Source organism: Chenopodium album, chromosome 15 (assembly GCF_948465745.1).
Source record: "Chenopodium album chromosome 15, dcCheAlbu1.1, whole genome shotgun sequence".
NCBI lineage: Eukaryota > Viridiplantae > Streptophyta > Magnoliopsida > Caryophyllales > Amaranthaceae > Chenopodium > Chenopodium album.
In genome coordinates, this window is record NC_137848.1 from 43,186,018 (window position 1) to 43,198,949 (window position 12,932).

Below are 12,932 nucleotides of genomic sequence, written 5' to 3' on the forward strand. Positions count from 1 at the left end.
CCGCTGCAGATTTCTTGAAGAGTACATTGCTGATTAGGCAATACTTGGAGGCTTTCTGAGCGAATGCTTGAGCTGTTACTTTCCCTGTTGGTTTCGTGTTGGCTAAGAGGTATTCCTTCGGGGGTGTTATCCAACTGTTGTCTTCTTCTTTTGTAGGGCCTGTTTGAATTTCGTAGACACTCGTGGTTGATTCCTTCTCTATGGCTGGGGAGAGTACATGTACTAGAGGGATTGCCCCAAATTCTTCTGGATTGATGTTTGATCCCAAATTTGCCAATGCATCTGCTTCGGTGTTTAGGTTCCGGGGTACTTGTTCTATCTTGAACTCCTTGAATTCTTTGATGAGCTTCTTCGTGACTTCAAGGTAGGCAATCATTCTGGTGTCTTTCGCTGCATACTGCCCGTTGATTTGGTTTACCATGAGTAAAGAATCAGAGATTACTTCTAGGTGTTGTATCTTCATATCTCTTGCAACGGTTAGTCCTGTAATGAGCGCCTCATATTCGGCTTCATTATTGGTAGCCTTGAAGTTGCACCTTATTGCCTGTGCTATCTTGTCTCCTTGGGGTGATGTCAGTACTACTCCTAAGCCCACTCCTCGTATGTTTGCTGCACCATCTGTATGGAGTGTCCATTTTTGTGCAGCCTTTGGTTCCTGTAAGGCTAGTACTTCCTTTTGTGCTTCTTCTTCAAGTGTAGGGCTGAAGTCTGCCACGAAGTCTGCTAAAGCTTGAGATTTGACTGCCGTCCTGGGTTCGTACTGTATGTCGTACCTGCTTAGATGTAGGGCCCATTTTTCCATCCTTCCTGACATTTCTGGTTTTCTCATGATAGCTCTGATGGGGTGGTTGGTCCGTACTTGTATGGGATGACTCTCGAAGTATGGACGTAGCTTTACTGAAGCAGTGAACAAGGCTAAAATGATTTTCTCCAACGAGGCGTATCGTGTTTCCGCACTGAGCAGGGTCTTGCTGACATAGTAGATTGGAAATTGTTCCTTTTCTTCTTCTCTTGTGAGGACTGCGCTGACCGTCCCTTCAGACACTGCAAGGTACAGCTGGAGTGGTTCCCCTTCTTTAGGTTTGGAGAGGATCAACGGGTTGGCTAGGTATTCTTTCAGCTTTTGGAATGCTTCATCATGTTCTTGTTCCCATTTAAACTCCTTGTTCTTTTTCAGTACCTCGTAGAAGGCTCTGTTCTTTTCTGAAGACTTTGAGATGAACCTGTTCAATGCCGCAATTTTTCCTGTTAAGCTCTGTACATCCTTCTTGGATTTTGGTCGTTCTAGATCTAGGATAGCTTTGACCTGTTCTGGACTGGCTTCTATTCCTCTTTGCGTAACCATGTATCCCAAGAATTTTCCCGACTGTACTCCAAACGTGCACTTTGTAGGGTTCAGCTTCATGCCGTATTGTTTCAGGATGACGAATGCTTCTCTGAGGTCTCTGACGTGATCTTCTGCCTTCTTGGATTTAACTACCATATCATCTATGTAAACTTCTATCGTGTTCCCAATTTGTTTTTCAAACATTTTGTTTACCAACCTTTGGTATGTTGCTCCTGCGTTCTTCAATCCGAAAGGCATTACCTTGTAGCAATATATTCCTTGACTGGTAATGAAGGCTGTCTTTTCTTGGTCGTCTTTGTGCATGAGGATCTGGTTGTAACCATTGTAGGCGTCCATAAAGGATAACAATTCATGTCCTGCTGTGGCGTCTACCATAGCATCGATGTGAGGTAAAGGGAATGGGTCTTTCGGGCAAGCCTTGTTGATGTCTGTGAAATCTATGCAAATCCGCCATTTCCCATTCTTCTTTCTTACTACCACCACGTTGGCAAGCCACTCTGGATACCTTACTTCTCTGATTTTCCCAGTCTTCAGTAGGTTTTGAATTTCTTCGTTGATGATCTTGTTCCTTTCTGGCGCGAATTTTCTTCTTTTTTGTTTCACTGGTGTATGCATTGGGTCTACATTTAGCTTGTGAGTGATAACTTCTGGGGGAATGCCTTTCATGTCCTCGTGGGTCCAAGCAAACACATCTTTCTCTTCTTCTAGAAAGTCGTGAATTTGTTGTCTGATTTCCGCTTTAAGTTCTGACCCTATTCTGACTTTCTGATCTGGATGTAAGGGGTTCAGCTGGACTTCAGTAGCTTCTTGCTCTTCTGATATACTCAACTTCTCTTGGCCCAGCTGATCCTCTGATTGCTATGCTGAACTCTTTTCCGCAGATGTTGCTTTCAGTGCTATCTTGTAGCATTCTTTGGCTTCCCTAGGATCTCCTCTGATTTCTTGAATTCCCCATCTAGTAGGAAACTTGATGACCTGATGGTACGTAGAAGGGATGGCTTTCATTTCGTGTATCCAAGGTCTTCCTAAAATCATATTGTATGAGGACAGGGTGTCGATTACTAAGAATTTGACCTGCAGGTTGATCCCTTTTGCATATGTTGCCAATGTAATCTCTCCACTTGTCTTCTTGGTTTCCCCACTGAATCCCACTAGCATTGTTGACTTGTTAACTATACTCTTCTCATCTATGTTCATGTGCTTCAGGGTATCCAGCATGATGATGTTTGCAGAACTTCCATTGTCAACTAGGATTCGCTTAATCATGCAATTTCCAACTGGGAGTGAGATTACTAGGCCGTCATGATGACCTTCTACTGCGTCGCTTTCTTCAAACATGATAGGGATGTCTATCTTTGATTTTTCCCTCTTGTCTGGTTGCTCTTTGTTACTTTCCTTTGCGTGCCGCTTCGCTGCTGAATATGTTAGGCCGCATACTTCTGACCCTCCTGTTATGAAACAGATGGTCTTGACAATTGGAGGTGGGGGTGGAGGACCTCCTTGCTTGGACTCTCTATCCTTCCCTGAAGCTTTAGATCTGTCTGACAAGAGTTCTTTGAGGTAGCCCTTCTTTAATAGGTATGCAAATTTCTTTCTGAGCGCGACACATTCGTCAGTAGTGTGACCAATATCTGAATGGAAATCACACCATCTGGATGGATCCTTTTTCTCCCCAGGCCTATCACTCCTTCTTGGCCACTGAACAGTATCTCCCATCTTGTTCAAGGTCCTTATTACTCCTGCAGGATTGACATTGAAGCAATACTCGTGTAACTTTGGTGGGAGCTCAGGATCTTCTCTCCAATCAGAGAACTCTCCTTCGACAGCGTTGACTGATCCTTCATCAAAGCGGGAACGCTGATACGGCTTGAATCGATTATCTCTCCTGGGGAAGTTGTTGTTCCTCCTTGACGGGCGATCTTCATCCTTTCTGAGCTCTGGAGTTTTTCTTGCATATGTATCCTCTTCGAATCTGACTTGAGCCATTGCCTTAGCTTGTACATCTTCAAAGGTTGCGCATGGATATTTGGTCAATTCCTTGTAGAGCTCACTGTGATCTAGCAATCCTCTTCTGAACGCTTCAATGGTTGTGGGAGCATCACACTTGTGTATTCCAATCTTTTCCCTGTTGAACCTATTAAGGTAATCTCTCAAGGATTCACCGTGTCTTTGCACAATACGGTACAAATCCGATGACTGCTTTTCTATTTTCCTGCTGCTGGCAAACTGGATCTTGAATAGGTTTACCATTCCTGCAAAAGATCGAATTGTCCCATTATCTAAATTAATGAACCAAGTTAAGGCTGGACCTGATAATGTGGCTCCAAAGCCTTTGCACATGATGGCCTCTCTGATGTCTCTAGGGATTGAGCTGGTCATCATCTTCTGTTTGTAAAGGGATACATGCTCATCAGGGTCTGTTGTTCCATCGTACATGGCCATGCTGGGTGTGCTGAACCTCTTTGGCACTTCTACCATGGCGATCTCTTCTGAGAAAGGAGACTCTATATAGCCATCTGATGCTTCTTCCTCCATGGGCTTTGGCATTCCAGGGATCTTGGCGATCTTGGCTTCTATTGCCTTGAGGTACTCTTTGACTATCTTCTCTATCTTTCCCTCCTCAGATCTTTCTTGTTCATTCTGCTTAGGGGTTCCTGCATTCAAAGAGTCCAGATCTAGGGTTGTTTCCCTAGTGTTAGATCCTTTTTCCCCGTTAGGGGTATGAAAGACACCTGACATGTCGAGCTGCATGGCTATACTTTCAGTGTTTTTTCTGGTATTCGTGGTTTTGGAAGCGACTGACTGTATTTGGCTACGGAGGGCTTCATTTTGCTTGGTGAGATTGGTAAGCTTGGCTTCGGTTTGGACTTTTTGGGCCAACAATGTTTCAATTTGGCTTTTTTGTTGGTCTAAGGTTTGACGGAATGCGTTCATTCCCTCATTGATTTCGGCCATGGTAAAGGGTACTTGGTGCCCAGACATGGTGTTTGTATTGGTTTTTGGCGAATTGGTAGGTTAATCGATTATCAGCCCCACGGTGGGCGCCAAATTGTTTAGGCAAATCTCAACAAGGATGTATGAGAATCTGCTAGGTTTGAGGGGTAATAACAATCATACTACCAAAAGCGCATAAAATAGCAATAAAGCACTAATAAAGCAGTAGATAAGCAATGAAACAGCAATAAACAAACAGAATGCACTCTACTACGAAAAGAGCAAGTTTAGAGATACAATACTGAATAAGGAATAGCCTCCTTCTTCAGTAGGGACGAAGCTCCGTAGATGAATGCTGAATAATTCTGTTATATTCAGAGTATATGTGCGTATATGAATGCTAAAAAAATGTCTAATTACACTTATTTATACCTAGGGATCTCTAGGGTTTACAAATATCTTCAGAATATATTCAAAATCAAGGAGATCTTCTTGATTTATCTTCTTCCCTGTTCTGTAGGTATATTTTTGGCAAGTATCCTCTTGATTGATACGTATGATGGTGCTTTCCTTGTTTACTCCAATCAAACCGTTTTGCCTTCTTTTGTTGAACCATTGATCTTGGATTGATGCCCTAGATGTTATGGGTCGTATTACAATACGGGCCCAACATATATATATAGTGATTTTTCGTACTAATAATATACGAAGTAACAATATTTTCGACAGTGATGGTGCAAATGCTATATGTGAGAGCACAATGTCCCGGTGCTCAATGCAGTCTTACTACAGCTTGTTGTGAAGAATTTGCATGTGTTAACAACGTGTGCACAGATTGTGAGGATCACGAAGGGCATTCTTGTGATGACCGCGAATGTTGTCCTGAACTTTTAAATTTTACATAATTTATATTCTATTCCTTATCTTTTTTTTTTCTCCTTTATACAATTACGTTTAATTCAATCTCATCATTTTTTTGAGTGAATTTACTTAACCGAATTCCGAATCCAATATCTCTAGAATATTTGTTGTAGAAATCATAAGCTATTTTCTCTGATGCAAACTTCATCTCTATCATTGGAATGGCTTCATTGGGCAGCTTTGAGTGAATTTCATTCATATTTGGCAGAAAGTCATTCATTTCAGCGTTGGTATCTTCTTCAACTTTATTATCTTCAAAGTTATTTTTAGAGTTATTGACCACATCATCATTATCATTCAATTGCTCAATGCTCATGCTCCTCAAAAGATAATCTGCGACTAGTTTGTAATGACCCAATTTCTTTATCAAAATAACAATTCTGTACCACCAAAAAATCACATATAAAAATCAATAAAAATACAATTATCCAAAACCTAAGCAACTATATACACAGTATAATTTTGACAATGTTATGGCCTATACTAATAGTAATTATCAATATATACTCTAATAGCTTCCCTAATAACCAAAAATAAACAAAACATATGCATATAGTATTTCATAGATACGTAATTCAATAAGAATTAAACTCAACTAAAAAAAATCCATACCTCAGTATGGTAAATTGTCGAAATCGCTTGTCAATATATACTTCTCGTGGAGTATCCATTAAAGTGAATTGTAGTGCTTTAATATTTATGGATGCAATTAGAGAAAGAATAAATTGAGATAACTTTAAAAAAAATTAGGGTTCTTCTAGAGTTATGGAGGTAGTATAAAGAAAAAAAATGATGAGATTGAATAAAATGTAATTGTATAAAGGAGAAAAAAAATAGATAAAGACTAGAATATAAATCATGTAAAATTTATTTAATTTAATTTGCTATTAAATTTTTTTAATATTAATATTGATATTTAAAGTGACGTGGACCAATCAAAAAGAATGGGACATGGAATAGGACATAAGAGTGGGATAGAGGATTCGGATGCCCTAGAAAAAGGGGCTTTTGTGAATTACTACCCCTAAAAAAAAGTTGTTAATTACTACCCTAAAACTGATTAATTCTAGCAACTACTACTTTTTTTTCAGTAATCAACCTACTTAATTTCTTACTGACATCATCATTCATCTAAATTGTAATTAATAGCTTTTAAACCTTAATTAGTTAGTTAAACCCTTACACCACCTACCTACCACTAGGGGTGTCCGTTATTCGGATAAAAATCAAAATCCAATCGGATTCAAACCGAATTATGAATTCGTATTGGATCCAAACTTTAAATCGGATCGGATCGGATTGAATTTTTTTTAAAATTCGGATTTTCGGATCGGATCGGATTGACCTTGTTTGGATCCAAAAAACCAAAATAACCGAATTATGAAAGCGTTATTTTACGAAAAAATATTGTTAATATTAATCATGTTAAATTATGTTTATGATTATAATAATATTAATCATGTAAACCTATGTTTTCAATACTTGTATAAATCATGTACTACTATACTTTCAAGAATTGAAATTTTATTATCGCAATTTTATTTTTATAATCGCATTAGACCCAAAAATATTAGCAACATAATTAATTCGGATTTTCGGATTGGATCCAAACAACCGAATTATAATTCGGATTGGATCGGATTGGATTTGGTAAGTAATTCGGATCGGATTGAATTTGAAAATTAAAAACCGAAATTTATTTCGGATCGGATTGGATTTGGGCTAAATCCAAACCGAAAACCGATTGGACACCCCTACCCACCACCTCCGGCAGCCCCCTTTGCCATCTCCGGTAGCTTCTCCACCACGAAATATGCCCCATCTTGATCATTCACCATGAAACTCACCCCCACCCATTCCCCCATCGCAAAACGCGTGCACCGCAATTTATGCCCCTCCCCGTTTCCTAACCCTTAAAATCCATCCACACCCCTTTCCCCAACCCCAATTACTGACCCTCCCCATCTCTCTGTTGGGTTTCGTGATGTCCGACATCACACGGAACAAAACCCTCCCAAAATCCGCACACAAATTATAGTAACTAGACAAGCATATTAATTAATAATCACATAATTAATTAACTAAAAGAGAGAGAAAGGGGAAAGACGATTATACCTTTGACGTGTGATTCGCTCTTTCCGAGCTCTTACTTGAAAGCATTAAAGCTTCGCAAACACGCAAGCCTTCAACGACTCTCACCCTCGAGACCCGACCCAAACGACCCCTACCCCAAAGCTTAGTCGGGACTAGACTAAAAGTACTTAGAGTATTAGAACAAAAGTGTTCTCGCTTGTGGAGATCCTTTCAAGTTCACAACTCAAGTGCCCTTTATGATAAGACAATTGTTGAAACTCTTAATCTTATAGGTTTTTGGTGTTGTAGATTCTGTCTGATCAAGGATTAATGTGCATTGCCAAATGCAATAATTTGGTCTACCTTAATCTATCTTGGTAAGAAAAGCTAAAGGCCTCCTCCAAAGATTTTTGCTAAATAAAACGAAGTTGCAAATACATAGGTAATGGTACCATAACTTGAAATCATTATTGACCACCTTGTAGGCGTTGTAGCTCTTCAATCTTTGTATCTCAGGATCTAAAACTGTGAACTTTTGTTTGCAACGTGTTCCCCCCTCAACTTATTAATATTGTTATTGTCATTATTATTTTCGTTATTGTTATTGCTAAAACGTCGTATATTATGGTTATTTAAAATGTAAATTAGCTTGCCTCTCAGTAGTTTCTGCATTGATATGTAAACCTTATGTTTGGCATCAATCTGATGTTTCTGAAGTAAATCTTATGGTTATTCGATGTATTGTGTGTTGATAGGCAACTATTTCTTAAGGGACACGGTAGGGCCTTTATTATTGTTATTATTGCAGGAAAAACAATAGGCAAATTCTTGGATGAAAATGTATGTTGAATGAGTGAGATGTTTGAATCTTTTGATACATCTTATCTTAGCACATGTGTAACTCCCAAAGTTTTAAAAGTTTGAAGGTCATTAAGGTTAAAACTTCTTGAAATCTACCTGCATACGCAGCAAACTTAATTTGAAGTCATAAACTCATAATGGAAGGTTTGAAGGTTTTTTTTTTTTTTTTTGTGAACGGTGTTGTAAGGCGCATAAATGAAGTCTTGACGACGGGATGAAGAGGGTGTTTATCTATCTGGTGTTTGGTTTACATTTGGGTTATACATAATCTATAATATTAATATATTATTAAGGAATATTAGCTTAAAATAATACTATCTCTGTTTTTTATTAGTTGGTTTTGACTTTAGCACTATTCACACACCTCCCTTTGACCATGTTTTGTGATTTATATGTAAGGAAAAATATAGTCAAGTGGGATCTTGTTAGATTCGTCACAATGTATATTTTCATAATACCAAGTTTTTATAATTTTTGTTTATCGGTAATTAAAGATATTAATGATTTAATTTCTGTATTGGCAAACGTGACTAAAGAAACGTGTCAACTAAAAAGAAATAGAGGAAGTACTAACAATTAATGGTTTGTGTAAAATAATACGGACTTTGCTATTAGCGGTACTACTTTTTGTACTATACTAGATTAACGGTACCCCGTGTGATGCACGGTTTTAAAATAAGAATTGAATTATAGACTTTTAACACGTACTGAAAGAAAATAACTTCCTCATTTTTCCTAACTAATTTCTACTTAAATATGAATATAACATTCCCAAAAGTGCATAATTTTCATATTTAATTAAGAAATTTAAATTAAATTATATTAATAATTATTGTTAACAACTCGTAAATAACTAAATAGCATAATATGTGTAGAAAACCCGAAATTTAAAATTTAAAAATTCAAATGGAATATATTTTCAAAGCTATGTTAAATATGGTAACTTAAAAAGGAAAAAAAATATGACATCATCCTTGCATTTTGGAGGAAAAAAATTAAATAAAAAGTGACACATAGGCAATGATGACATCAGCGGCTATTATTTTAGAATATAATAATATAGATTTGCAAAATAATACGCCGGTCATCGAAAAAGCATATCGAGGAATATTCCGTCTATAATAATGCAGACATCTAATTGTGTCTCCCCTAAAACCAAACCCAGTGATGAGTACCTTTCACGTCATTTGATTACCGAACGAGGTGAAAGTGTGAGAAGTCTTGTGATGTGGTTGTTTTATTAAAAATAACTCTTCTTTCTGTTATTGAAAATGTACTTTATTTATGAAAATGTCCAGTCCAATTTAGTTTGGTCCATGATAAAGGTTCAATAATAGTGTAGTTGGGTTGGGCTCAAAAAGAGCTTTCCAACGATATATTATAAGCCCAATTTCGATGAATAATGAGGAAGTTATGGCAAAAATACTAAATGGGCCTGAAATGGTTTTATGGCCCAATGATCTAGTGGAGGGCCCATTAATTAATATTCCTAAATTTTTAGGATTGATTTTAATCTTTTAGAATAATCTAGAAGGTTGTTTTGAGTTCTAATGAGATTAGGATTAATAATTATATCTTTTATGAAAATAAAGAATTCTATTTGGATTAAAACAAGTGTTTTTCAAAAGATTAAATCTGATTTTCAAAGATAAGTACGGACGTTGTTAATCGAATTTAATTAGATTAATAATTTCGTACGAGTTTTTAGAAAACGCGTGAATCAGCGCGGAACGACAAAACTGGCGCTGAACGACAAGCCGATCGCACAGCGACAGGTATGTCGCATCTGCGACAGAGGCAGTTTTACTCCTAATAGGATTCGGTCTTTTTCTTATCGTTTCCGGGATATTTTCTCTATAAATAGGGTCGTATTTCCCCCTTTTTTTTGATTCATCAACAATCATCAACAATTATCAACAATCATCTAATTCTATTCTTTCTTTCTCTCAAGCTAGAAGCTTATTCTTTCTCCCTCTTTCTAAGCTTTCCCTTTTCAAATAAAATACCGCATTCACGAGTTTTAGACACATCTAGCCAAGCTCGAAGTTTCCTTCGCCCTAGACGTGAAAAGTTGATAATTTCTGAGGGTTTGGTCCCAAATCCCTATTTCAATTATTTAAATTAATTGTTTGATTTAATATTTTCCTTGAAGTTACTAACGTGTGTTTTGTTTTGATAGAAAGAGATACGAGGCATCGAAGTAAGTAATTAGATTATTTCTTAATTATTCTTTTAATATAGAAAGCATGCTTAGATTATTTTAATTCCTAGTATCATGTTTAGGGTAATAACTAATATTTCTAATATCATGTATGTTTCTAGTATCATGTTTAGGTTGCTTCCTATTTCTTCTATCATGTTAGTATCATGTTAGGGATTAAAAATTGATCTTTATTGTTTAGTGACATGCTAGGATTTGTTATTAATCCTGTTAATATTATGCCTAGGATCTTGCTAATATTATTATGCTTTGATGAGATTGAATATTATTATTATGATGATTTGTCATTATGTTGCTTGATATTATATTATTATTGTTATTGCTTGATCACGCCCTCTCTTGCAGTTTTAAAGGGAATTTGTACTTGTAATCACGCTTAATAAGATAATTAATAATCTTGTTTAGACTAATATGATTATAATTCAAAGTGATCGCCAATAATAGTTTTGTTTTGCATTAATATTCAACCAACATAGATTAAACGGATTTAGGGTTAATATATTATTTGTATGTTAGTCAGAAAGCGCACATGAATATGAGAAGAATAAAGTAGATGCGTATTTTTAGGGCAGGTTCAATCTCTTTTAGGTTGGATTTGTACCTCCATCCCTAAATATCCAATCATGGTTCCAGACCATTATGGAGTTAGCGATCTCATGGATCGTGAAGGGGTGTAAGCTTCACCCTATCGTGAAGGGGTGTAAACTTGTTGGCGACTCTTTTGCTCTAGCTTCCTTCCCTTTGGACGCCACTATGCTTAACTGTATGATCACAGTGGGGCTCAAGTGTGGGATGCTTGAAATATTCCCTACAAATAATAACTATTATTTTATCTTTTTTATTAATATGTTTTGTTTTCTTTTAAAAATACATAATGTATTAACAGTTTCCTTTACAATCCAGATTAATAATGCCCTACCCTTTTGTTAGGTTTTTTTTTAAAAAAAAAAAATTATCAATATGTATTTAAATATTATTTTTTCAAAATAATTGTAGTAATTTTTACTATCACACAATAGTAAATAGGGTATTTAAATGCATTATTATGTTGATATAAAATTAGTAATTTTTAATTTTTTGAATAATTTTTTAAACTAATTATATTAACAAAATAATGCATTTAAAGACCCTATTTACTATGGTGTGGTAGAATAAATTACTATAGTTATTTTGAAAAAAATATTTATGTACCATATTGACAATTAAAAAAAAAAAAAAAAAAAAAAAAAGACAAACAAATGGGTGGGGCATTAATATTTTGGATTGTAAACGAAATTGTTAACATAATATGTATGAAAAGAAAACAGAAAATCAACTAAAATAAATTTATAATTAATAATAATAATTATAGATGAAATATTCCTCCATATACATAAAGGTATTACCGCTAAAAGAAAATAGTTGAGTTTGTATTATTTTTCACACACCGTTAATAGTTGGTACTCCCTCCGTTTTTTTTATTTGCATCACTTGTGTTTGCAAGGAGTTTTAGGAAAATGAATTTGGTATAATATAATAATGGAGTTAAGTATAAAACAGGAGACTCAATTTGTAATATCCCGTATTTTTAAACCCGTTTTATGAACTATTAATTATGTTTTGATATGAATACGTCATAGTTTATTGGGAAAATAATAATAATAATAATAATAATAATAATAATAATAGTTGTAGTAATATTATTGTTATTAGTTTTTAGAGTGACTCAAAAAGATTTTATTATATAATTTTATTACGAAAATGACTTGGTTAAAATTATGTTTTATAAAGATTTTGATATGGAAGCCGGGAATTCAGTAGCTGAAAATCAGATTTTCTACTTTGTGTGCATCTTTCTCCAATTCGACATAAAGACCAAAGTTAATACTTCTTCTATTAGCATGAGTCTAGGGGTGCTAATTGAGTTGAGCAGCTCGCGAGCAACTCGTACTCGACTCGGTCAACACTCGGTCAAAACTCGACTCGAGTTAGCTCGACTCGAATTCGACTCGACTCGAGATGTTAACTAGCACGAGTTGAGCAAGCTCTAACTCGACTCGATAAGCTCGTGAGCAACTCGATAATATAATATTAATATAGAATTTACAAACAAAGTTACTATCTTTAAACAAATTTGACACTTATTAAGCCTTAATTTATATCATAAAAAAAAGAAAGAGTAAATTTTTAATAAAATCTATATATAATAAGGAAAACAATATAAATTGAACAAAAAATAAATAAAGGCATATAATAATAGAAGGACCAAAATTTTAACGAGCAGATTGTGAGCTACTCGACTCGACTCGAAAGTTTAACGAGTACGAGTCGAGCAGGTTTTATTTGCTCGAAACTTTAGCGAGCACGAGTTGAGCACATGTAAAAAGTTTTTGAGTTGAGTCGAGTACCCCTCAGCTCGTGATCGATTCGCTCGATAAGCACCCCTAAGCATGACCAAAGTTTATTTCTTTTCTTTGGGTTTGACCAAAGTGAACTTGGTCCCCAAGTTTTGACATCATACTTGACCACCAAGTTTTTGACATCATACATGATGTCAAGGGAGTACTTCAAACTCTATAAATAACACTTAAACTT

The 12,932-nt window shown here is 35.8% G+C and overlaps 1 protein-coding gene across 1 annotated transcript; it reads right to left on the reverse strand.

Moving 5' to 3' along the window:
- Window positions 1-2,206: 2,206 nt before the first annotated feature.
- On the reverse strand, window positions 2,207-3,598 carry LOC145581229 (uncharacterized). Its single transcript, XM_081638276.1, has one exon. The coding sequence runs from the start codon at window positions 3,596-3,598 to the stop codon at window positions 2,207-2,209; it is 1,392 nt and encodes a 463-aa protein (XP_081494402.1).
- Between the last annotated feature and the right edge of the window lie 9,334 nt (window positions 3,599-12,932).